This window comes from Sturnus vulgaris, chromosome 1 (assembly GCF_052056855.1).
Source record: "Sturnus vulgaris isolate bStuVul1 chromosome 1, bStuVul1.hap1, whole genome shotgun sequence".
NCBI classification, from domain to species: Eukaryota; Metazoa; Chordata; class Aves; order Passeriformes; family Sturnidae; genus Sturnus; species Sturnus vulgaris.
Genome location: NC_142243.1, coordinates 18,276,501 through 18,304,142, shown reverse-complemented (window position 1 = coordinate 18,304,142; position 27,642 = coordinate 18,276,501). Strand labels below are relative to the sequence as shown.

General features: G+C 33.9%; 1 protein-coding gene across 1 annotated transcript in view; it reads right to left on the bottom strand.

The window, feature by feature from the left end:
* Nucleotides 1-27,642, bottom strand: part of DNAJC1 (DnaJ heat shock protein family (Hsp40) member C1) — a 108,551-nt gene that overhangs the window by 46,069 nt on the left and 34,840 nt on the right. Inside the window, exons 2-7 of the mRNA XM_014882147.2 lie at nucleotides 24,703-24,804; nucleotides 23,912-23,958; nucleotides 17,673-17,838; nucleotides 16,703-16,800; nucleotides 15,559-15,652; nucleotides 6,092-6,182 (exon numbers count right to left, since the gene is read on the bottom strand). Of these exons, the coding sequence (XP_014737633.2) occupies nucleotides 6,092-6,182; nucleotides 15,559-15,652; nucleotides 16,703-16,800; nucleotides 17,673-17,838; nucleotides 23,912-23,958; nucleotides 24,703-24,804 (598 nt within the window). The remainder of the gene's footprint in view (nucleotides 1-6,091; nucleotides 6,183-15,558; nucleotides 15,653-16,702; nucleotides 16,801-17,672; nucleotides 17,839-23,911; nucleotides 23,959-24,702; nucleotides 24,805-27,642) is intronic.

Here is a 27,642-nt window from a genome sequence, read left to right as displayed (position 1 = left end):
TCAACCAATCCAGTCAACAGATCAGTATTTTACATGACTTATAATTTTTAAGAAGTTCTAGTCTTTTTTAGCAGAAGGAATTTTGTTTTATCATTTCCCAAATTCATATGGCAAAAATACTAATTTTCTAAAAGTACTTTAAAGATTTGAACTATCAAGTTCTTTACCAGAAGAATAAAATCTACTGTGTATTTAACAATTTAAGAGTTAAAAAAAGAGAGATGCAGCTACGTCCCCTATGTTTGAACAGCATATGAACACACCTATCACTGGGATGCCCAGACTTTACAGATAACAATTAGCTAACTCCCCTAAAGTATAAAATTTTATGTTTCTAAAGGCATCCAATACTGTTCTTCTATTAGCTGTACATTTCACTAGTTTATGGTGCCATGATCTGGGTTTTGAAGTCTGATGAATTACTTGCACATAATCAGACACTTTGATCTTCCTCATTAGTTCTTCCACCTTGTTACTACACTAATTTTACCATTGGCAGAATTAATAGTATCTAGCTAATGGTTATTTGCTTTAAGATACATCAGGTGTCAGATAAGGAATCAGCTAGACTTTATGGATCAAGTGGCATGTAATAAAATCATGATTTTTTTTCCATAACAAGTATCAGAGGTCCTGCATTTTAAAGTTTTCAGAAAAATTTGTATTGATTTTACGCATTAGCTGATCTAAACAAAGAACTCAGAGAATTTTTCCACCAAAAAAAGTGTAAATCCTTCATAGAAAGAAATAAAACCAAAACTAAGCACTGAACTTCTGCAAAGAAATTCTGGCAAATCAAGTTGTAGCTCTCTCTCTGTGCAAGGCTTCTAAGCATTAAGCATGAACAAGAATTCACAGAAAATACAGTTTAAAAAGACAGTGATATCTTGAAAATCAAAGGGACAAACTGCCTGATATCTCATGCATTAGTAAACAATAAATATGACCACACAAAAAAGTAGACAGCAAACATCTTTTTGGCAAATCAGTATCTCTTTTTTCAACATAGTTCACTTACCTATGTAACTATGAAAGACAACCAAAGCATTTGTAGCATTAAAATTGTTGAAGACATGACAACAGAAAAATTCACTTACATGTACAGTAACACAGTTAGACAGAACACAAAGAACCCAGAAGTCTGGAAAAAAATTGTACTAAGGTTTTGACAGTCTATTGAAAAAATGGAGCAATTTATGTTCAATGCAAATATGGGGCAAACACACAAAAAAAAGAGTACACATTTCTATTTTCAAGTCAAGGGGATTATATGAATGTATGAAGAATTAGACACAGATATATACATCTTCTATACTGGGACATACAAGCTAGTTTATTTTTGAGCAAACTGACTAAAGACATGTTCAGGGATGAATGTATCCTCAACTACAAAAAAGTCTCAAGCTACAGCTTTTGATGACTTCCATCTTTTTTTCTGAAGAACTACCCTTCCCAAAACTTCCAATTTCCCCCAAAATACAAAAGGGTTAGAAACTTTATTATTAAGGCTCCAATATTTAAGCACTAATTTGTGTTCCAACAAACATGTAATGAAGCATGCATGTCTCTCTCAAATGAGACTCATGCATTGTATTTTTGTGGAATATTTTCCATAAAGTCTAAGGGAAGTTTTGTGGGGCGAGGTACCATACAAGCCTAGTTGAAACAACTGGGAAAAGTACACAAGCTTGAAAGTTCAAAATTCTTTCAGCAGTCCTGCCAAAACAATCAGTAAAATGGATGATACATAGCTTGCCATAATTAGGCTTCAGAGGTAACAATTAAGTGATCAGAACATTCACATTCATACCAACCAAAAAAGCATGCACTGCATAAATTAATTTTCTCTGAACCCTCCTGTCAGCAAATCATTACTGAGCAGCCATGTCAACACTGCATTTTGGCAGAGATTAATACTAGACACAATTACCCAAGATATTTATCAATTACTTGGAAGTAAAAGTTAAGTAACTTTCAGTATAGTGCTATATTCCATATATTTGGTCCAAATGGTTTACAGTGAAGAGGAAAGCACAAGGAGAATTAGGAACATGGACTGGCTGGTAGTCTGGGACCAATCAAATCAAAAGCATTTTTGAAAATTACACAGTTTAAGGCATTACGCCACATCTGCACTTAGAAGGGACTTTGGGCAAGGAACCTTTGATAGCAGGGCTTGCATTAATGGTGAACAAGCAATCGGAAATGAATTATCAGAGCACTGGGAACTAATGTATCTGTGATTCTGTAATAACCACAGAAGACACGTGATTTTATGATCAGAAGATGACAAATTTTAGAACATTATATACAAACCCAAGGCCCAATACTTCTAGATACATTACAAAATTAAATCAAGTACAGAAGATCCACAGAAACTAAGGGCCTAAGAAAGGCTTTATATTAAGAAAACCTGCAGATAAATAAAATTTTTTTAGGCACAGGCATGCTAATAAAGAAGAAGTTAAAGCAAAACCTGGAGAAATTCATACTGAAATTAGGATGCAACTATGTAACAGCAAAATTAATTATTTATCTGAAAATTAATTATCTGAACAAATATGAAGAACAGAAGACATCTCAAGATTTACTGATCAATGTTATATTTTGAGTAACAAGGAAGTGCAAACCTGAAGAGCACCACTGGTGCAAGTCAAACAAGACAAGTCAAGAGAATCAGTATTTTTCACTGATTTTCACCTGTAAGAGTCTGAAATAAACCCATTATACTACAAGACCTAATGATGTCTCCTATCCCTAGGTTTCATGGAAAGCTACCCAAGTAGCATGCTGTATTTCAAGCTGCCAGGAAAGGGTGACCAACCAAGCCTAACTAAACCTCATCAAATGTATTAAAGGTTTCACTACAGCTCTGGATGTTTGGTGGCAGGCACTTGGGTAAGAGTGCTCCAAGACCCTATGGAGAGACACAAAGAAACACAGAAAAGCCCAACACAGAAAGGCAGCTCATCAAGCAGCCAGGGCTCAGTTTTGTACTTCAGTTAAAGCAGGAAAAGGAAAAAGCAGAAAAACCCACATACTATTCAACATGGTTTATAACTAGAAACAAAAGTTTCTTGGCATAGATTGCTCCAGATGCCTTGTACATCATGGCAAGAGTTCTGGATATACAATGCAAATATATTTTGTAACTGGGATGCCAATGAAGAGTTCACCTGCAATACTTAGCAGGCAGCATTTTTTAAAAAGGTATATTTTTAAAATAAATTTAAGTTTTCATATTGAATCTCAGGGAAAACAAACTAAAAAGAAAGTAAGAGAACTGCCAAGGCTAAGCATAAGAAAGAAAAATCGATGTGTCTGCCCCAAAAATGGACATAATTGAAAGAAGTACTCCATGCAAAAACAGCCTGAGAGCTGCTAGAATTTCTACTCATAACTACTCAAACCTTGCAATTTAAATTTAAAAACTGAGTGATCTGTCCTGATTGTGTGCCTATGTCATCTTAGTTTAATAATGCCTATTCAGTGCAGCTAATACCTACTGTACTTTATATCCCATAAGTGTCCATTGTGAAAGAAAGAACCATTCCCTGATGCAAAGATCAGACACGTGTGACACAACAGGAGAGAGAGAAGTTGGAAGAAAGTTTATTATTTAAAGCACTTCCATTTAAAAATAAAACTTTGTGTTCTTACATCTAAATGTGAAAAATGCATCAAAAAATGTAATGTAAACCATCTGTACCACTTCTACTTTTGTCCCTAAAATACACAGCTCTCTGTAATGCCTACAAAACCATATTTCCTAGAAACCTAAGACTGTATTGTAAGTTGCTCTATTTTTGTAAGGTAAAGTTGCTATATTTTATTAATGTAATAATGACAGTTTTGGACAGATTGAGAAGTGCTGCAAAAGTACCAGAAAAATAAATCAAAACTGCATAATATTGACTTACCAAGAAATTATTTTTTCACACTCCTTCCCAAAAATAGAACTTTAATGACATCTCAATACTGTCCTCTCTTTCCTGCTTAGCAAACTGTATTTTCCTCTCCAATACCCTACTTTTAGTTCAAGCTGCCTACAGAATACTGCACAGTTTCAGTGGGAAAGCAGACAGGCAAGGGGGCAAACTAGCAATTAGGGCATGAAAAAACAAGCACTGTAAACCAGCTATTGCTAATCAGAATGAGATATGTTTACTCAATTAAATAGATGGAACCTTTATTATGACCTTGCATCCCACGGATCGTGTCTAAAATTAAGAAGAATGGGGGCAAACAAAATGTACATTTGGTGATTTACAACCTTTCTATGCTAATTGTGATGTGACAATGCAGAGCAACATAATGAAATAAGCAAATTTAGCAGATGCTTTGCATGCAAGCTTCAGGAAAAAATGATTTTTTTTTGCCTACAGTAACATGGATGCATCTCTTGTTCCTCTCTTGGGGGTCTTATTTATTAGAAAAAAAGGTAACTGACAGCTCATTCTGCTGCCCAGCTATAGCACTACTATGGCTGACCAAATAATTCCACGCCAAATCTCAAACTGCTAATTACAGGTGCTGATTCTCAAGCGTCCTTGCTCCCTGCCAGCAAGCCTACGAGGCGAGGGCAGGATGTCAGCCAGTGCGACTGGTGAGGAGCTGGCCCCGGCTCACGTCAGTGACACTGTGTCACCCGGCAGACATGGGAGTCACGCCGTGGCACACCCAGAAGCATGACAGGGGACAGGGTGGTGCTTCTGTGAGAGGTCGGGGTGACCTGGAAGGTCAAACTCACCAAACTTGTGCCTGTCGGGGTGGGCACTGCTACTGGGGGTGACAACAAAAAAGGCGACTCTCACAACACACCTGGCAGCAGGGAAATACTTAAAAGTTCACATGTGGCCTTTCAGTGACACACAGGAAGGTACACATTATGATTTTAATAACTTGATACTTTCATCTGCACTTCTGTTTTCAAAAACCAGTTCTTTTAAAACAGTAGTTCACAGATTTCAATGAGGAATGCATGCCAGCTATTTTGAACAATGGTAATACATTACCATCTGACAATTTAACAAGTTTTTAATAACCTGACTCAAGACCCTTTTCAAGGGCTCATTTTGTGGTAGGTATCTCAAACATAATGGCAGGCCTTCCTAACAAGCATTAAATGCACTATTTTGCTAGATTTGGCCTGGGTCCATGATGCTCACTGAGATGCTGAATGTTACCCATTTTCCCAAAATAGATTCAGCTACAGATAAGTTGGGAATTATTTCTGGAACTGGATCTCTTAGCTGATTTTACAAAACTAAGCTATTTTGTAAATATAAATAATGCAGCTGTATTTTAAGTGCTTAAAGGCTTATGCTTACTCCAAGCTAGTAAATTATCACAAAGCACTAAATGCACTTGTCAGAATAAAGGAACTTAAAAACATGCACTTCAGTACAGTAAATAAAGCAAGCATGCACATACAAACACGGTCAAAAAACTATTAAAATTGTCTTCAGAAGAGGGTAGGTTTAATCATTGTCAAAAGCAAAAAACTGAAAGAAGGAAAGGAAAAGTTACCTATAATTATTCCGAATACTTTATTAAAGGAAATGTTAATTGCTTTCTCTGGTCTTTTATAAGAGTATAAAAACTTTAAAGCATTTATTTCAACAACAGCATGAATCCATCTCTCAAGTCTGCATCCATGCTCTTGGAAATTCAAATTATTGTCACTTTCTATCACAAAAATCAATTCTATATGCACAAAAGAATTTTAAAACACATTATTTAAAAAAAAAATTACAAACAACGAGAATACAAAAATGCTCCAAAACCCAAGAGGTCACTTCTGAAAATATATAGTACATTTGAGATCTTCCCCTCCAGTAAAATAACATTTCCAGCATTCTTCTTGCTACAATCTAACTGATCACTTGATTTGTATGTTTCTATAGGAACAAACCAGCAGCCTACTGCAAAATTAGCCACGAAATTAAAAGCTTATTTAAATTTAATAGCAGTAGAGAAATATATAAAGAACGTATTTTAGAAGATTAGAAAAATGTCTGTTCATATACATCCAATGTAGAAGGTATATTGTATTACATCTTTGTTTATTAAGACAGTGGTAAAAACTCACTCTGAAGTGTTTCAAGTTCAGCCTTAGCCAGGGCATCTTCTTTCGCCTTCATTTTTGTTTCTTTATATTCTACATATAATTGTCTGGCATCCTTTAAGAAAATGTTGCAATGGCATTAGCATCCTTATACAAACAAGTAATTGCAATGGCTCTGTTTTAAGTTCTCACTTAACCTCACAAAAAAAAAAAAAAAAAAAAAAGATTTGTTTCCTTGAATTACAGCAATTTTCAGTCTAAAACATAGAATCCATGTAATAAAGGCTCAAATGTAATAGCGTTGATCTTATAGACTATGATGCTCATTGACAACCTGAAAAGCAAAATGGTTAGACAAAGTACCTACAGCTTTGCAGAGACCATGCACCCACTTTGCTCAAATCAGCAATCTGGAAGTTCAAGGCAGAAAGAGATGTTTTTAATTAGAGTAGTGTGCACAGGGACAAACAAAGGCAACTGCTAGGCAGCAATCACCTTAATGTGAACTCATTAAGGTAACACTAACTGCATGTGCCAACTTGTTCTCCCTTTTTTTTTTTTTTTACCAACTTCTATATTGCTATTAAAGTGTTGAAAATATACTTTCTTTTCCTCCAAGGAATAGATTCTAATCTGAAATCTATAAAGCAAATGTACATGTAAAACTAGAAGTCCTGTCACACATATATCACAATAAGGTACACCTTTCCAAAGTCTGATGAACGAGTAATTAGAGATTTCTGTTGAAAGCTTTCCAATATGAACAACCAGACTGCTAAAGCAAGAAATATGGAGAGCTTTTGTACTCTCAGCAGTTTAAGAGACTTCTTTACTCATTCAAAAACAAGGAATCCATAATAGAAATGCTGAAACAGAAATTGTTATTTATCTTTATCAAGCATGCAGAATATCTACTGTATTACATAAAAAATAATTACAGTATTAGAGACCTAATCTTAGATCTTTTTACCCAAAAATACTTTTTGACATTATTACACTAACAGTCCTGCGTTTTACAGATAAAGGGTAAGTTAAATTTGAATGCAGAATGTATTGTTAAATGGTAGTAAATATTTTTTATCATTTCAACTATATTTGCAAACAAAACCTGGTATCACCAACATGAAATAAGACACCTTAAGAAATCTTGAAAAGAAAAATCTGAGTTAAGCGGTCATTATTGCTGACTCTAATGGTAAAAAATCATCCCATTCTCCCTGCAAAGATACAACAGTTGTTCTTCATGTTATACCTGCATCTACCCTCTCAAAGCTACTTGAAGGAGGTTGGAAAGCACATGACAGGAACAGTGACCAAGCTCCGAGTAGAACTTTGTAGTGATCTGGAGACATCTCATAGATACATGCCAGCATGCTTGAAAAAACTCTGACAAATTCCCACAAAAGATCAGTAAAGTTCTACCTTCTTCCAAAACACTCATTCTTACTCTTTTATTATATTTTTTAAACTGGTACAGGAAATAGAACGTTTGGGGGGTTTTTGCCAGTTTTATGTAGGAAATCTCTGCACGCAAAACTAATTTTAAAGGGTTTACATAACTTTTTGCTTCTGAAACGTGACAGGAGAGCATCTCACATGCTAATAGTTTTAGGATTGGGAAAAGGGGGATTCTTTAAGTAGAGTAGTGGCTTAAAAAAAAAAAGTGTAGTTACAAGAGGACTAAGATTAACAGCAGATATGTACATAGAGGAGAGATATTCAAATTACAAAATTAGGATCAGCACTGGTTCTCTTTTTGGTTAACTTGAAATAAGAATTCTTACCACACTGGAAACTTTCCTTATACTCTCAAGGTTTGGCCTACTTGCAAAATTAAGAAACTGAAACAGCCATAAATGCAATAGTTAATTTCTGCTGAGTTTGAGACATTTGGGTTGTGTGGCATACACAGGACTCAGATTTATGGATATCCAAAAAACGCTTTTGTTTAATGCTATGATTTCAAAATGGCTACAATTAACTGGCATCTAAATTTAACCCATTTGACACTGAAAGCCAATATTTGATGCTAAATTCTGGTGTAAAATCCATTATTGCTTGTGGGATCTCCAGACAGCAGGCACTAGGGGGTAACTGTCAATCTCTCCAGCACGTCAATCACAGAACAATTGGAAATGTGGCTCAGATGAAAATGAGACACAATAGCTGAACAACAAAGAAAACTAGTCAGAAGCACGTAAATGAAATTTGGTTGTATTGTTGCTTTATAGATATAGAATGGATTATCACTACAAGTGGAGTAATATGCAGGTAACAAAGGCAGCATCAGTTTTTTACCTTACCAGTAAGATTATTATGGCTAGTACCATAATGACAAAAAAAGGGGAAACTGCACATTTTGAAGTATACATAAATGTATACATATAAAGAAAAGCAAAGAAAAAACCCAACAAAAAGCTTTACTCAAAATGGATTTTGAAGATTTGAAACTCAAATCCTGCCCACAGAAAAATAAGAATGGCTCTACAGGTTGTAAAGAAAATTAAAAGGCATACTTGAGTAAAGACTTTAACCACAGACACAAATTTTATGTGTATTATAGGTCAAAACGAAAAAACACTAGAAAACCATTTAACATAGGAATTTCTTTGAAGAAAACTTCTGCCTTAATGTAAACAAGTTCCTTTCAATTTATTCTTCATTAGCTTTAAATCACTCTAAACAGGAATATTTGTTTTCAAGAAAATTCAGTTTTGGTAGTGTAAGTATTTCAAAATAGATTTATGCTCAGATTTTTTACTTTTCCAAAGTGATAAATTTAAGCAGTCATTTTGTATCAATACAAGCATTTTAGGGCCCTAAAGACACCGACAATATAGATACAGTCTCTTCCAATCTAATGCTCCTTCCCCACAATTCAGTAATGATTTTATAGCTCAAAACATCAACAATTTATACTTAATGTATACTTCACCTTCAAGAGGTAATAAACATAAGAAAAGTATTTTTGTATTTTTGTACATCTGGGGTGGAAAGAAACAGAGAAAAGAGACACAAATACAAAGCCTGGAACAGTTCTCACTAAAACTCCACCTTACTTAATCAGAAATATGTTCTCATTTACAGGAGTTTAAGAAGTTTTAAAAAAAAACATCAAAACAGATATATTATTTCTTCTCACCATTAAAGCTGCATAACATGTAATTAGTTAAGCATAAAGATGAGGGCTGATATATAATATAAAGTCAAATATATACTTTCCAAAAAGGAACAGAACGAAAAAATAATGTATTAGAAATGCAAAATTCTGCTACTGGTATTTCTAAATTATATCTAAACTGCCATATATAGGAAAATCCTGTGATTGCCCTCATATTTAATCACAAATAAGAATGAAGAATACTGAAAAAATCTTGAAAATATAGTTTCTCTCTTTATATCAGTATCATCTCATGTTATTAAATTGAGATTGCCCAGACAAAGCTGAGCCTGAGTTATGCAGAAATACAGAAATTCCTGATACTGAACTTTCAAGGGTTTATTTCCTTTCTTTGTTTTAGGGTTTGAGGTTTTGTTCGGGTTTTAGGTGTTTTTTGTTTGTTGCTTTTAAATCAACACCATTTAGTCAAACTACTAATTCTAGAAGTAAAAACTCCCATTCTGAGTAAGAGTAATTTGGGCTTCTCCTTGATTTTTAGGGAGGGCGAGGAGGCTTTGTTGGTTTGTTTGCTTTGTGGGTTTTGGGTTTTCGTTGTTTGGGTATTTTCCTCTCCAGTAAATATTAAATCCTTCTGGCTTTCTGGTCTACCTCAAAAGAAACTGGAGATTAGGAGAAAGAGAGCAAACAACTTGAAACAACTTGCTGTATGAGAATCTTCATTTCAGATTTTGTGATAGAAATAGCTTACATTTTAGTTCTTTGGGTAAGGGACTGATACAAACAAAATTCACAGTTAACTGAAAACTTTCTCACAAGCATACTTAAAATCAGTATACTGAAATAATTTTCCTTGGACTAATTTTTATTACATCCAAAAAAAACCCTAACAAACTTTTATGGAGTATTGAACCAATTTTGGTCTTTTTGAGCATAGAATTATTGTATCCAGTTTATATTAAAAAGAGAGAAAAAAGAGGTAAATTAAATTTACTCCACCAGACAACCTTCAATTTGGTATTTCTATGGAATAAAAATTCCAGCCATTACACCACAGCAAAAATACTCTTTGAATAGGATTCTGAACTAGTGATATCAATGTGTTATATTAAGAAATAACGTTTCAAAAAGAGTTGAACATTATGATTTATACTTCTTTTTGGCATTTTTACCTCTTTGCCCAAAAGCAATCTAGTAGACAAATAGGAATTGCATTACTTTCTCCTTTATAATCAAAAAATCGTGCTTTGCCTGTAGAATAATCCCAGGTGTGGGGAGGCTCTTCAGCTGTGTACAGCCCGTGGGCAGTTGTGGCGTGGCTCCCAAGCCTCAGTGTGACCAGCAGCTGGCTGTGCCACTGCAGTCTCTGCTGGGAATTCCACGTGCCCAGTGGCGAGACAAAGGCAGCCAGAAGGGGAAACAGAGGTCAGTGCTGCAAGGCCTTTCTGGGGCCCATTTCACACCCCATGAAGCCTCATACCACAGCAGGCCAGTAGCAATAATTGAGAGCCAGTATTGACTCGTACACACGAGTTACTCACACTCATGTGGTAGGACATGTAGACTTACAGTAAGTGATATAAAGAAGCTGCCATAGCACAGCAGGCAACTAACAGCAAATTTCTTTATTGTCTTACAGTTATTTAAAACTTTTAGTATTTTTGCAGCACATTTTTCCTCCGGAGCCTCAAGCAGTATCCTGTTAGACACAAATTATTTTTGCTCACTTGCATACAGCCAGAATACTTGTTTTACAATCCACTCTCCTCTGACCTGCTTCTAAGCTTCTAATTGACCTCAGGGTCAAGAGCTTCATCCTTACTTTGGTTCTCCCAACAGCTGCGAAATAGCAAGAAACAGAGTAAATGGGCAATCACTCGTGCCACACATCCTGCAATTGCTAACTCCCCACAAATTATACCAACGTTGGTGCTGTACAGTAAATTGGAACATGTCAAAACCCTCAAAACCCTGTAAAGTTGGGAAAGAGATATTTAACCTTACAGACTTTAATAATTTTTTTAAAAATATTTTTAAGGCATACGTTATTAAATGCAATAAATTTTGTTTTAATCTCGCACAATTTTATATAAAGCCACATGTGAAAACAGAAACAACTCACAAATACACTTGCTGACCTAATCAAATCTTGCTTGGAAGCTAACTTGCCAAAGGAGATGCCCTGCTGGCAAAGCCTCTTGAGTTTAATGACACATTGCCAATCCGTTTAAGGCCAAAGCTGAACCATCTCTAAACAGGTGTTGAATTGTGATCATGGATTAAAAGAAAACCTGAGGAAAAAATGCCAAGAAATTAAACACCTCTGGGTCACTAGTTTGAATCTATTCCAGACTACTAAATCAGCTACAGTAATTACCATCTGGTAGTCTACATAAAAATAAATTACTGGCTTTTTTGTTTTAATTCACTTTGTGCTATACAGAGGTCTTTATAAACACAAGTTTCAATTGTAATTGAAAGCTTTGTTGATAATTTCACCAGGTTATACCCAGTGCAACTATGTACTGAGCTCAAACTGCCCTCTCATTACTGGTGAGCCACCAGTTCCCCCAACAGCTCACTGTAAGTGTGTGTGCTCTACACCTATAGGATTACAGATAGGAGGAGGAAAATTTATTTTTCTTAACAAGAAACCATTTCTGTCTGAAATAAACAAAAATGCTTTCTGCTCCATTACCCTCAGGACAACAGCAGGCTCATAATTCAGTCGGTATTAAAATAAAGACATTCACTGCTAAACTTCACCACATCAGTGTGGAGGGAAAGTTGACAGCACCACTAAGAAACACGCCTATCTTCTGTTTTCTGAAGGAAAAATTTTGTGAAGAACAATTAAAAAACATTTTTCAAAAAGACCACTTTTCTTAAGTTATATGTCCGAACATCCAAAAAAAACCACCCTTTAGTCAGCTGGTTTTGGAATAAACTGCAATTTACTTATGGCAGTTCTCCCTCAAAACATAAAAATACGTAACACAACTGTCTATTCTATATTACTACAGAACTTGAACAGAAATTCTTGCACACTACATATAGCTAGTTTATTTCATTCTAAGAAGAAATTTCAGTTTCAATAAGCATTTTAATTGAGTTTTTGGGAGCTCTTTTCCCCCCTTGCTTTTTTTCTATTGCCTTTTTCCAGGTCATTCTCGTGAAAGCATTAACTAAAATGGCCTTAGAAACAATTTATTTCTCCATTTTTTTCTTATCTTGCATTACAAGAATTAAACTTGGTAATAGGCAATGTAATTTACACTCCACTTAATGTTTCTTTCACAGCACACATATTTGATTTATGATACATTTTATGTATTTTTCTTCCTTTGCGTCTTCAAACAAACTTAAAAATGCTTTTTTCACTCCTAAATTTAACTAAACTCAATGTGTGGGTATAAAAACCTATGTAGTTTCTATCAAAATACAATTGTCAACAGTTTAAAAAACCTGTTCATTTTCTTAGTTTCTCTCATTTTCCACTCACATTTTTCTTCCAGTTTCTTGACATAAAATGCAGGCTACAATAAAATGGCATAGGCCATCACAAGGGCATGCAAACAAAGCATTTTTCTTCAGTAAAGGCCCACCTTAATTATTTTAAGTGCCTCCTTCTGAAATCTGACATTTTGAAGGAGGAAGGGAAGTAAGAGAAAGACACTCAATTGGATAAATGAGAGCCAGGCATGAGCAGAAGCTCAGCAACCTGAATCCTCAGACACAGCTGTTGCAAGAAGAATATTCACATTAACTAATAGGGGAGAGATGGATGTTAGGTTAAAAAAAAAATCAATAGAAGAAGGGCTAAAAAGTTTTATTTGTTGCTATTGTTGTTATGCTGTTATGTTTGATTTGTTTGGGGGTTTTTTAATGCAGTCTCCTCTGAGGAAGAACTTGTCTGCTACAGGCAGGTGCTTCTGTTTCATTAGTGTGAGGAAATAGTTAAGCTGTTTTACTTGGCAGGGCTTTGAAAAACTCAATGGCAGAGCAACATTCAGTTAAAAGTATTGCTAACTCTTCCTCTTTCCTGTCCCAAACACGGTTTGTATAAATATGGATGCATTTTTAGAAATTCATCTACAATTGGAAGAGATGCAGCTAAACGAGAGAGAGATCTGAAAACAATTTGTTGGCTCTTAAATGAGCGAAGAAATAATTTAGATTAAAACAATAAACAACTAAAATCTGTAGCATCCATCCTGATGTCAACCACTTGTAAAACGACTCAGTATCTGTAGGATCCTTTATCTTCTGCCTTAGTGATTTTACTTATATTAAAAGCATTAAGTACCTTGAAATCTCAAACCTGTGTACTGAAGAAAAAAGCACTCAGATTTAAAACAGGACCTCTGTACCAGGACATAATCTTACAAGTACAGATAACTTTTTGCTCCATGCTGTTCACTATCACAAAATGTTAAATATATATCAAAATCAAAAAGAATCCAGAGGTCTCTCTGTCAAGGTAGTTACAACATACCAGGTATCTTTTCAACTGTCATTTCAGAACACAGCTCCAACATAAGGTCACTGCTGCTCTTATGCTCTTCAGAAGAGGTGATACTTCTTTAAGCATTGTTAATTAATAAATAATAAGCTACAATAATTTATTTCAGTCATCTGAAGTCCTGAATAGTTTTACCATTGAAGATTATTTACGGTTTATTGCATTTTAATTCATGTAACTAGCGGGTCATGTTAAAAAACAACAAAACAAACCCTGCAGCTAAGCAGCAGTGTCATTTATACACGGGCCAATTTGCTCTAGAACCCCAATCTCTTTCCTTGCTCTTCGCTTCAAAGCCTTCCTGCTCTGAATTCCTCTACAACATGCTTCCTCTGCCACCAAACCCCTGCTTGATGGTGTCCAATTTTCCAGGAGTTACTGGGCAGCTTTTTTTCCAGTACTACTAATTTAATGTAATAGGAATCCAAACAAGGGCTAAGTTCTACAAAGCATGAAACATCACTTTTGTTGTATTTTTTTTCTGCCAATTCTGACAGGCATAGAAGCTGCTTTTTGAGTAGGAAACCTGAAACCTCTTATATTGACATAACACTATCTTAATATCATAAAAATTATAAGAAGCCCATAAGAAGTCCTAATTTTAAATTATTCACTAATCTTACTATATTGTTGTGATTTTTAAAAATTTTGCAATTAAAGCAAAAGGTAAAGTAGTATAATTATGAATAAAGTTTCAAAAATGCAGCAACAGAGTTTGCTGACATTAATTATTTTCTATCTGACTCACCTTGATGAGGAATGAACATCAAAGCTTAATTTGGACACAATAGTTGATTAAGCATAATCAACTTGCTTTAAAAACTTGAAAAAAAAGGGTTTTTTTAATAAAACAGCCCCAAAGTTCTGATTAAAATTTTAAGAGATAGGGAGATTAACTTTTGCCTCTGTTTGTAGGAAAAGTTAAAGGCTATAAAAATGGATACTGGAAGATCAGGCATTATTGCATTTATAACTATAACAAGGGTTTAAATAAGATAAGTTTTATAACTATAGTGGTTTTTTAGCTTGAACACAGACAAAACCCAAACACTGAGGCAAGTTCTACTACTTATACTTTTAAATTAATATTCAATATTTCTGTAAACCAAAGTAAAATCCACCTCACATTGCCTGACCTATATTACCAGTGACAAAGGTATTAAAAACAAAACAGTGTATTTAAGGAAGATGCAAAGAAAGAGAGGTGATATTAAAAAACTCTTCTGGTAACTGATCTGACAATACTTCCATTGGTTGAATACCAGCTAGATTTTACAGTTTATAGTATTAGATTAAAACACAATAACTGTGAGCAAGCCTGCCACATTGATATTTATAAATTGCAACCATACCTTTGTTATTTTACCTCAGGAATTTCAGGTATCAATTTGTATCATTATCCAGGAATTGGAGAAAGAAACTCCATCATAAAAAGTAATTTCACTGTTACCCCAAATTTAAATGGAATATTAAAATTTGCTATGAAAGTACAGCATTTCCTGATTTGAGATTAAAGTACTTTTGTTAGCATCACTTATAAAACATTGCTGTTCCTAATGAGATGGATATATATCACCCCTCTCCCATCATTTAATCCTGTAGTTTTGCCTAACAGAAACTGCTTTCCTAGCTCATTAAGATTAATATGCATTTAAAACACATTCATATTTCCATGAACTTATGATATCAAATTTGCCTCTAAAGAGTAGTTTCTTTACATATATATGCACACATATATATGCTACCTGTTTGAGACAAAAATTAATTAAGAACAAGTGCTACACATCTGATTAGCCATAATAACACCATCAAGAAAAATTAAGTAACACAATTTAACATTATTACTGTTACCTGGAATAACTGAGGTAAAGCTTTCACTGTGAGACAGAACCATATTCCCAGCTTGCACGGAAGTAAGTCATGCCATTGTGGTTTGTCCAGTACCCTGCAGTCAAATAAAATTGTAGGTTTTTCATTATTGTCACACAATCTCCAAGCCAGAACTTTCCCATTATCCTTTAAAATGATTAGCACTTGTCAACTCTCATAAAAACATCTAACTATAAAGATACATTTTAAATATTTAACGCAAAATATGTAACAGCTAATTTCTAATTTCTGTATTTTCATTTCCTAAAAGGACTTTTCTACAAGAAAATAAATTCATAATCCACATAATCACTTTAAGTAAAAAACAAACCAAAAAACCACTCAAGCCTCAGCCAAGTGTTCACAAGTGCTGACAACCAGATATGAAGACCGTAGCATAAACAAAACAATACATAAAAATTAATGTCATTTGCAGTTCACTGGAGCATTACTCACTGATGTCATCAGGAAAGACGACAGGCAGAATGGTCTCTGATCTCCATCCCTCATTGATCCAGTTCATGCCCCTGCTGTGTGAACTATTTAAACCCTTTATTTCTTTCTATGAATCAATAGAAGAAATAGTGGTATCTTTTGGAGTGTCCTGAAAGTCACTATTTCCCTGTGTGTTCCTTGACAAACAATGTGTTAGAAGCCTTTACCAACATGCTCATTTTTAAGTTAATCAGATAAAAAGCATTTATTTAGACAAGCATAAAAACCCCATAAAAACACCTTGCTTGGAATAGTAATAAATTAAAGTTCAAATAAATTGAAATTTGTTAACTGTAATCAAAGGCATAAACCCTTAAAGAGGGAAAAAGTACTAAAAATCTTTTTAAATCAACTTGTAGAAATAATACCATTTTGTAAGACATATGCTTTTAATTCAGCCTTAATCTTTCAATGATTATTGATCCGCTGAATAAACACCACGTGTTTATTTACAAAACTAAACCTGAAAACACATCTGCACTGGCACACTTTGTATCAGCAATGGCTGTTACTACAAATAAAGTTATTTTTCTCACAGAGTATTTCAAAGATGCAAAAAGAAAATAAGAGAACTAAATCAGTAGCTGACAGAATGTTTTAAAATACAGAAAACAAGAGACTTCTTTCCCACCTTTCATTTTTGTCTAGAGCAGCAAGTTTGGCTTCATCTGTACTTCTGCCGCCTGTTTTTTTCTTCTTCTCCCTTTTTTTTCTGCTAAGCAGTTCATCCTTGATGTAGAAAGAACTATGGTTACAGGTTATCATTAGCATGTAAACCACAAATGTTACTGGGACTCTTCTGTGAAGGGTAAACAGTAGAGTAGCATTTATGCAAATGTATCTGGGGTCCTACATGATTAAGTAAAATGATCTATCTTAACAATAACTGTTGCCATGGTATCCAGTCTTTAAACACACATGAAGTCCAGTTCTGTCACTCATGTGTATCTCCATAGCAATCAAAGTTTTCTAAGAGGAGAAAGCATTCAAGTTGCCTCCTTTCTCATTCATCAACTTCAATAATGCAGTGGAAAATAAAAAAAGTAAATAGATGCTAATGTATGAATATTTGCAAGTTATGCTCAGTTTTTTTTCTTAGTCTACTAAGTGCAACAGACTTTTATATAACAAAAAATAAAATTATCAAATAATAATGTGATTCATACAGCTTACTAATTCCCATCCTGTTAAGAAAAACCCAAAACAAAAAAGCATTTATCTTAGAACAAAGGCAAAGCAAGTATGACTTTTAGATAAATAAAACCTGATTATTTTTAAACCCTAGATATGACTACAGTAGCATATGATTCTTCATCAACAAATTATAAATGTTTTTCTTCTTCCTTCCAGCTAAAAACACAGGACCAGCTCTTGCAAGTTATTACCAAATCTAGAAAAAATAAATTGTTTTTAGATTACTATTTCTGAGATGTTAAATATCTCATTCTGTAATTATCATAATTTTAAATATAATAACTTTAAAATATGAAAAATCCAAATTCAAATCAGGGGAAGTGACAGAGATCTCTATAATACGCAAACTTCTACAGGAAATTCAGTACTAATAATTGAAGCAAGTTTGATTTATTACCAATACTTACCAGCTGTTTTTCCAGGTAGATTGACCAAACCACAGCATAATGACCCACTGTGAGTATAATGAACAAGAGTAATGCCAGCTCAGCATTGCTCATTTTTCTCACCCGCCTGTAGTAGAACACAGGCTGTCGCCAATCTGGTAGTCCATTGATCAGAATATCATCATACCTACAGTAGCAAACATAACAGGCTTTCATGGAGAGCTAAAAATGAAATAAGCCAAACCATCCAATTATAAAACAAAAGATAATCCACAGAGTGCTTGAATAATACACACAAAAGATCATTTAGTAATTTTTTTTTTTTAGAGAGCAGTGCCTTGTTTTGTCAGCAGATAGGCTTGCATGTGGAAACAAACAGGCTCCAAACACTGTGGCAGGGAAAAAAAAAATTCAAATGTTCCTGCAACACTTACCCCCCTCCCCCTCCAAGTTCATTCACTCTTGGAGTAAGAGACTTCAAGAAATGTCGATTTGTTCTACGTGCTCAGTAATCAGTGGGCAGGTCTTCGTGATGGAAGTAACAACCCACTAACAACTAAATAGGTAGTCAAGAACAAATGTCCCAAACACTAGAAACCCTTTTTTCTTTTACAAATTAAACGCACAAGTGCTGGGGGGAGGGGAGAGGTACCTCTGCTTTTTCGTTTTGTCCTTTAGTGCCACAAAATCCATTAGGTAAGAACATGCCAGACTTATCATACCTTCTTTGTAAGATAAGAGTTTAAATTAGAGGCCTGATATTGATGTTTGAAAACAAAGTTCACCAGTTTTTGATTTTCTATTTGAAACACTGCCTTCAAAATCAATCTATTTTAAAACTGTTTCACTACTAACCCTACCAACTGTACAGAAACTCTTTTATGACAATCCCTTTTCCTTCACACAAATGTCTTGAAATATCTTAGCATGTCTGAGGTCTGTTATTTACAGTATTCGATCAATTTAAAAATAAACCACAGACGTGTGAACCAGATTTTTTAAAATTAACTTTTCAGAGTGAAGTTTCAAACAAAAATCTCTACAGTAAACTCAAAAACGTGTATGTTCAAGATGCACAACCTGTTAATCTCAAATTGAACACAACTCATTACATATTCTAATCACACCATTTCCAGAATTAAATCTGCACTGAAAGGCCTAATTTGGTGCAACACATTGACCAAAATATTTTAATTAAAAATATTCTGAGTTAGTCGCAGGCCTAATTACAGGAATAGAAATAGGGCCTATATTGTCATGCAGGTCAGTAGAACTCAGTAGTAGGTTTTTCTCAAGTAAATTGACCAATCCAGGAATAATAGCGCAGCTGCTAAACTGCCAGTCTTGACATGTAAATCAATTTAAATGCAACAACTGCACTAGCTACTTTGATAGTTATTAAATTGATACCTTGGAGATGTACTAAAAAAAAATTTCTATAAGCAAATTCATTTTAAGCAGAAAAAGAAGCAGTGGTTTTCAATTAAAAATATACCTTAATATAGTGCAAATCTGAAAAGCTAACTTCTGATAAAACATTTGTTCAAGTTGGCATCATTATGTCTGCATAAAAGATTTAACACCTCAAGATTCTGCTGTGTTCTGAATGATACCAGAAGTAAAATTCATATTACAAAATTCTATCTTCCATTACACCTATGAGAATACTACGGTTAACATCTATTATTGTAAAATTTGAACTAATAACTTTTTTCCTTTCCCAGTACGTCAGAACAAATTAAATACTGATACCTTAATACAAACTGTTCAGAAAAATGGCTTATGATGTTATTTTAAAATTAAAATTCCTGCTTAAATTTTGTGTAAGAAATAAGTAGAAGTTTTAGCCTTTAAAAATATTAACACATTTACAAGATTTTAGTGATAACAGAATATTTTAGAAACAGAACCATCTTTAAAACAAATTGATAAAAAGGTTTTACATAAGATGTTCTTCCTTTGAAATCTTCAGAGAAATACACATAGAATCTAATTTAATACTAATAATTTAATACTATACATTTCTTAAGCAGTCGCCTTCTTAAATACTAAGGGTTGTTAACTGATATACTGAAAAAGTGGCAACTGATTAAATAAAATCCATATATGCTGATGGTAACAATACAGTAATATGCAAACCAAGATTTCAAACTAACATTTGGCAACCACATTCTATTATACATTATCTGTTAAGAAAAAATAAATGAAGACAGCAGAGCTTCTTGCATTAAGTGCTTTAAACAGCACTCGGTATTTACCAGGCTATGTCCGCTGCTCTGAACAACAGTCTCCACGGATTAAGTCTCAGAATCAATGCTCTATTGATTTTACTATCAATGAGCATTATGGCTCACACGACTGGCCATTTTAAGGGAAGATAGCTTCTATTATAACCCACTTTTTAGAATATATACTGTTAAAAGATAAATCACTGCTTTCAATAGTAATTAAGCTCTGTATTTGAAAAATAAAGATATCAATGATTTTTAGGTTTTCAACTGGAAAATGATCCTACTGAAACTCAGAAGCTTCTATAATTTTTAAATCTTAATTTTCAAATTTAGAATGTGATTTAATTAAAAGCAAGTTTCTCATTAAAGAATTCCTGTATAGACACTTATATTGACTATGAAAGACAGTTAATCCGTGTGCATCAAGAACTACATTTGGAATTTAATTACAAAGCATTCTTTTGGCAACCTATATTAATTGTAACTCTATGTAGGAAAAGAAAAAAAACAAACCTGAAAAGAAAAGATACATCTGCATTGTTTTTCCACAAATATATGCACACAGAAAATAGCAAATTTTTCACAGATGAGTATGCCTACCAGTTGTCTCCGAAATGTAGCAGTCAACAAGCTACAAAAACCCCAAAGCACCAGTACAGAAACAGAAAGCCAAAAACATTTCCCATTTAGAACTATGTTGAGTATTTATTTTAAAACTCAGCAGTCTATAAAAGACTTGGTAGTCCTATACAGTAAGTAACAAATTACAAGATTATTAATATTTCTCTTTTTTTCCGTAAAATTTTGTAAAATAGTTTTTAGAGTTCTTTGTGAATCAATTACATTGCAAGTAAAAAAACCCATTAACTGCAGTAGCTAATTACAGTATCATCAATCTTAATAAAATTATAATTTACTTTTCCCTTTAAGAGAACCACTGCATTTCATATTTCAAATCATTTCAGAGATCTAATACAGTTTATATACTATAACCTTGAATTAATGAAAGATTGCACTGGTGGTTTTTATTTTAGGGGGCCTATTTTCCTCAAGCTTCAAAGACATCCAGCACAACATCAGTCAGAACAATTTATACCTATGAATACAGATATTTAATTATTAATGAGAACTAAGATAGACACCTTTCTTACTCAACACAAGTGTATTTTGATCCCTTTGCAAATGTTTCCAGTAATCAAGTCGACATTGTTACAGAGGATAGGCCTGATAGGAAAAAAAGCTCCTTAAAAAGGTAACAAACAATGAAATTAAGATCTAAGATTTTTTTTTTTTGTCTAATTACAATTAACAGAAGTGCATAAAATTATCTATTTGTTCATAAACTAATATAATCAAAGGCTAATAAAATTTATCACGGTCAAGTTGATTTACCAATAAATACCCTAAAGGTGAAGTGTATTTCAGGAAATGAACCTATCTCTACATACCCTAAAGATAAAATTTTATGTAGAATTTCACATTGGAATGTGTATACAAAACATAAAATATTGTGTTCTGCTGCACGTATGTTTAATTTAAACAGTGCTACATTAAATGATGCTGCATGTATGTTTATTGTCAGAATATTCTGATCATGTTTCAGTCAAAAGTGTGTAGGAGAGAAGTATTAACATGGTAGTATTACTATATTATGTAGTACTACTAATGATACTGGTATACTTCATGAGCAACTATCCAACTTTCTCAAAATAGAAAACCGTATTTTAAAGCCCAGTCATATCATTGTCAGTAGAGGAACTGTAATATTTTAAGAAAGGCTTCTGCCATCAGATAAAGTAAAAATTCACTGATAAATAAGAAAATGAAGAGGTTTTAGAAAAATAGTTACATGTAGCTGGCCAACAGATCTGGCTTTTTAAAAAACTGTTTCTGTACTCACACAAATGAACAACACCACTGACATTCACCAAGAATGACATTCACAGAGAAGGGGTTTTATTGTTTCAAAATGAGTTCATCACTCTCTCGTACAGTGCAGGACCTTATTCCTGCCTTTGCTGGCTCCGCTCTTTGTACACTCACCAGGATTGATTACATCACTTTTGAGAGGAACAGTAAGAGCCAGGTACAGCTGACTTCACTGCACGGAGTAGAAGCCTGCAGCTCACTCTCCTCTCGTGGTATAAAGCCCTGCATCATCCAGGTGTCCAGTTGTGAAGGGATTCCCAGCTCAGCTGCCAGTGTAAGGTTGCATGCAGTTTCTGCCAGTGCAGGAGCACTGAGTAAGCTTTGAGCCTATTCCACTATGCCCATCACCTCACACAATTCAAAGCCAAATATCAATATTTAAAGTACAAAGATTCTAAAAAGTAGTAACTCCCACCCTTTCCTTTGCTGTACAACTGCAAGGAAGCCTCAAGTTACCTTACAACAGAACCCATGTAACAGGGAGAGCAGCTCCTATCACACTTACTGAAGGCTTGTATTAGAGACGCGCTACAACAATGCCTTACAGGCCACCCTCCGTTTACCAGCTCAGCCGAGAGATTATCATTACACTGTGCAACAAACCTGATCAATACAGGGCTTCTCAAAGCAATGAGACCATATAGCTCTGCTCTACAGGTTATTTCTAAACTCTGCATATTATTTCCAGAAAATTCTCTGAAAGTAAACACTGTTTAATCCACCACATTTCTATTTATTGAACTATAAAATCAGTATCAGCCATACATCCACATTGTGCAAGAAAAATATGTACAAAATAAGTTAGTGACAATTAAATCAATCTAAGATAGAACAATCTACTACTGGCTTTAACTTCTCATTTATAATCACTGATGCACTAATTAACACTATTTGAGTAAGCTAGTCACATTCGTAATGTATACAAGGCTTAAACCATAATTTTTGCAAGCTACTGCATCACAGTTTAGTGCAAAAACCTTGTACTACTGTTGCAAAGAGATTCCTACAAGTTCCATGATGGAACTAAGTTCCAGAGAAGCAACACTCTGAAGTGTATGCAAGCAACAAAAAATTAAGAAGATCTGGGGGATAGCTCACTTTAAGTGGCCTGAAATAATTTAGCTAACATTTTTTTAAACTTCTGTTAAGTATAATTTCACAATTAAATTCTCCTTCGACGGATGAAATAAAAAACTCCACAAATTTCCAAAAGTGCTTCTATGAAGTACATTTTCATGACACTTGAAAAGGGGATTATCAAAAAAGTAGATAATCTGTTCTATAAACCCTGGACTCCTGCCAAGACATCTACAAAGCCAAAATCCCTTCAAGAAATGTCTCATAAAACCCCGTTTAAAGACTTGTAAGCTGAAAGATGATCTACTAAAACACCAACCCAAAAGCAAAAGTCTTTCAGTGTCTCAGTTTTTCAGATAATCATTGGTTGAAATTCCTATTTGTTTAAAAACAGAAAAAAAAGTTCAGAATAATCTTCCAGAAAGCAAATTAGCCCCAGGTTTCCAGTTCTTTAATCTATCCCTTCAAGTACTGCTGGAACTGTTCCTGAAGCAGAAAGGACAACTAACAATAATTTAAAAAATATTTAAATTTTTCACTATTATAGATGATACATCTCAAAGAAAAAAAAAAATCTCCTATGAACTAAGCAACAGAAAACAATGCTGAAGACAACATACAACAGAAGTAATCCCTAAATATCATGCAACAATCCTTTTGCTGATACAAGGAGGTATGACTGGCGTTTGAATATGTGGCCAATATTTTTAATCAGTTTTTTTAAATTGACAACTGAGCAAAAAACTGATACAGTTGTTAAGTATTTTTTTTAACTGCTTGAAATAACAATTAGCTTTCAAATGTCTTTCGGTACTAGTTTTAAAGGAGAAAAAATAGTATGTCATGCAAAAATACCACTTTTCCCTTTAAGCCACATACAATCTTTAATTAAACAATTACATAGAATTTACTAACTAAAATTATGCAAAAAAATAATCTGAAGTCTTACAACTAAGTCAAATAGGGCTTGAACATAGCACTAGTATGAATGCTTTATTTAAAAACCTGTGCAATTTAACTCACCTCTGCCTTCTTTCTTCATCCTTTAAAACCTCATAGATGGCCACCAACTAAAACAAACAAACAAAACACCAAAAAAGAAAACACAGAAAGATTTTACTTCATGATTGAATTTATAAAATTTGAACAGCAGTATCATATTTACATTTACCAACAAATGACCTTTACTAATTTTCATTTTTCCCTATACCACTAAGTAGCAAACCCAGCATGCAAAAGAAACAATAATATATTAATATAAAAAGTGTCATCAGACACAAACAAACAACTCTTATACAAGACTTTCTTCCTGTCCTCACATCTGTCAAATTGAGTCTTGTCTCAGGAAGGTATCCCTTGTTTCATCCTGAAGATCTTACTAAAATTAAGTAAGTTGAATTTAGCCCGAGGTACATTTTTAAAGGTAGAGCTAATTACAGTCATATTATTTCACTCTATAAATATTTAAAAATAACTAAAATGAGTTATTTTCATTAAATTGTGCCTATCTAGGACTTGTGTTGAGAACTGATCAGAAATTTTCCCCACTGCTTTTGGAAGTGCAAAATATATTTTCCTCCTAAGAGTATAAGTATTATGCTCAAATTATTTTTAATATATAGGTAAATATGAAATACACATTATTGAACAAATTAACTTTAAAAAACTTACTTGGTTTTAGTCTAGCTACATCAGCAAATATGTAATTCAATGTTTAACTTACTAATTTCAAAGGTGTACCACTGTTCTCACTAAAACAACATCAACATAAAAATTCTTTTTTCCCCTGTTTTCTTGACACACATTGCACTTACTTGCCTAAACTGTATTTCTGCATTTTCATCTTTATTCTTGTCTGGGTGTAAAATTAGAGAAAGCTTTCGATATGCTTTCCGAATGTCTGCAGATGAAGCATCCTGAAAAAAGGAAAACAAAACAAATTGTGAGAAACCGATTCCCTGAACTTGTTGAGGATCTGAAGACAGCCAACCAAGTGTAGGAACTAAGGCAATGTAATCTGAGACAGCTAACAACCAAACCTGCAACCAGTCCAGTCTAAATGACTTAACAGCCATTCAGCCCAATTCATCTTTCATCTTAACTCCTTTCATTACCATACACCCATTACAACGACATTTGCCAATACTTCCAAACACTTTCTTGCTTAAAACCGAGCCTGGGCACCTTCTGCACCATTTAAAAGTTCAGCTGAAAACTGAAAATTATTGCATCTGCATATCTTCAAGACAGACATAATTTCAGCAAATTATCATGCTCAATTTCCCAAACTCAGGACTTGCTAGGAACTCTTCCCTTATTAATATTTACATGCAATTCACTCCTAATAGGACTTCCATTCAACTTCAGCTTCACCATGTCTAAAGAATTGTATTTTTCTAAAGTAGCTTCAAATTGCAGTCTTGGAGCTATACTGTAGGACTGACATCAATCTTTACCTTAACCATTATAAGAATTGCACACATTTTGGGAGAAAGATGAAACTCAAAACACAAAATTATGTACCAACTAAGCTGCAAAAATGCAAATTTCTGAATTAATGACTGCTATTTGGTACATGCTGTAAAGATATCCAGAAATGAAGATATCAAGACTTGTACTCTGTCATATAGGTGTTATCCTCACCAGAAGATACAGAAAGCATAGCAGTTAAACAGAACTACTTGAATTTTACTGCTAACATGGCCAGGGCAGCACTTTAGAAATTAACTGCTTATCTGACAATTTTTATTTCTTGATTTTATATATATTTTCCTAAATATATTCTCACTCTCAAAATTACAGTGTAAACAGGGATTAAAAACACAGACCTGAAATAGCTGTGGAACAGAGTGAAATAAGATAATAATTAATGCAATACTGTAATTAGTCTGCCAGGCTTTTTATTACAGATCATTACTTTAATTTTAAAATTTTCGGTTTTATAACATAAGGCTATTTAAACGCTGTGTACAAGTTTGGGCCCAGAGTGAATAAATAGAAAAAGACTGAACGAAGGGAAGGAGAAAAGCAGAGGAAAATGCAGAATTTGTGGAAAGTCAGCGTGGAAACTATATTTTAAGGAAGTTTGCATTTTCCCCTAATAAAAGGCCGAAGTTTCCGTAGTCTCTACTCTGTCAAAGGAAAATGTTTTTAATACTGAAAGAAGATTTCCCCTGAAAAGACCACATATAATTTTTAAAATTTTCCTTTTCCAGTATCTACTTCTAAGGCATGTGCACACCGAAGCAGAAGTCCTCTGCTCAAACAGCAGCTTGCTTCCAGCTTGATTACTGCCAATGAGTTGTTTCATATTGCCATTGTTTTATAGGTTTATTTTTAACTCTCAGCTAAGGGGAAGGAAGATACAGTGACTAAATATCTATTATAAGCTCAAAGAACATTAAATCCTTGAGACGTAGACTTAATAGAATTATATGAAATACATGTGGAAATGAGATGTAAAAGTACCTTTTAAAAATCAGGGACTGAGACCATGATAATCTTGACAAATAATACCTCTAGATTTGCATTTTGGATAAATTACAACTTATTCCTTCTCTGCCATACATTTACATGTGCTTGGTATTATTTTTGGAGCACTCATGATTAACAATTAAAAACCTGATAAAAGCATATTAAAAGCTGTTCTGCAATATCCTTCCAATTACTTCAAACAACAAACAAGCAAAAAAGAAGAAACTGCGTTTTCAGTTTTATCTGAAGTATTGAAACTTTAGTTTTATTTGGGAGCAGCGGGATTATTTGTGTAAGAGATCAAGACAAAAGATAGTTCTTCTTTTCAATGCTTAAGCAAAGCAAAAGATCCCAAGACAACTCTGAAATAATAAAGTTGCTTAAATATTTATGTTGTTTCACCTTGAGAAGTTGAAATAAAAATGTATAAATTTACAAACCCAGATTGTTCATCTTAGTTACCAGAAATAATGTAGAGAGTGCTTTGTTTCCCCTCATCTACCAACCCAGTCAGCCACTTCAAAAACAACAAGAGCTTGTCTTCTAACAAAATATTTAAACACTACTACCCCAAATAAAAAACAGGAAATAGTTTACAGGCCATGGTTTTATCTAAACCATGAAAGTGATCTTTATCAGCATATCAGCTTATTGTAATTAAGCCTCTAAAAAGTTGAAGAGCATACTATAATATCATCAAATAAATAATGGGATATTACTGTCAATTATTTCATTACAACTGGCACATATTAATTTCTAAAGCAGTAAGTCTGCCTGCTAACCCATTCCCCACAATAACCCCAAACACAACATGGGACCGTTGTATATTCCAAACATTTTGCCAATTAATGCTACTTATGGGTAATGTTAGGCATCTTCAGGCAGTGTTCCAGATCCTCTAGGATCTTCCCTGAACAAAAGTTGTTGGTTTTTGAGAAAAGAATCTAATCTCTACAGAGCTTCCTACCACCGTATGACTCAAAATAAACTATAAAGAATGATTATTTTCCAACCAATAAAGAAGTACCTCCCACACTGATGTCAGCTGTTCTAAGAGACCTGACTCTGCTGGCCACCTTCAGTAACATTTCTATAAAAGCTAAGGATTTTAAACACACAGTTAGGAGTCAGTGTTTACTGCAGAGTAAGACATTATTTTACATCTTACAGCAGAAGTCTGGAGACTTGAGAAAGCCATGACCACACTAAGGCTTTGTTTGTTTTAAAGAAACAACATGTTAGATTGCTTTGTTTACAACTGAAATCTCAATTGCATCTAA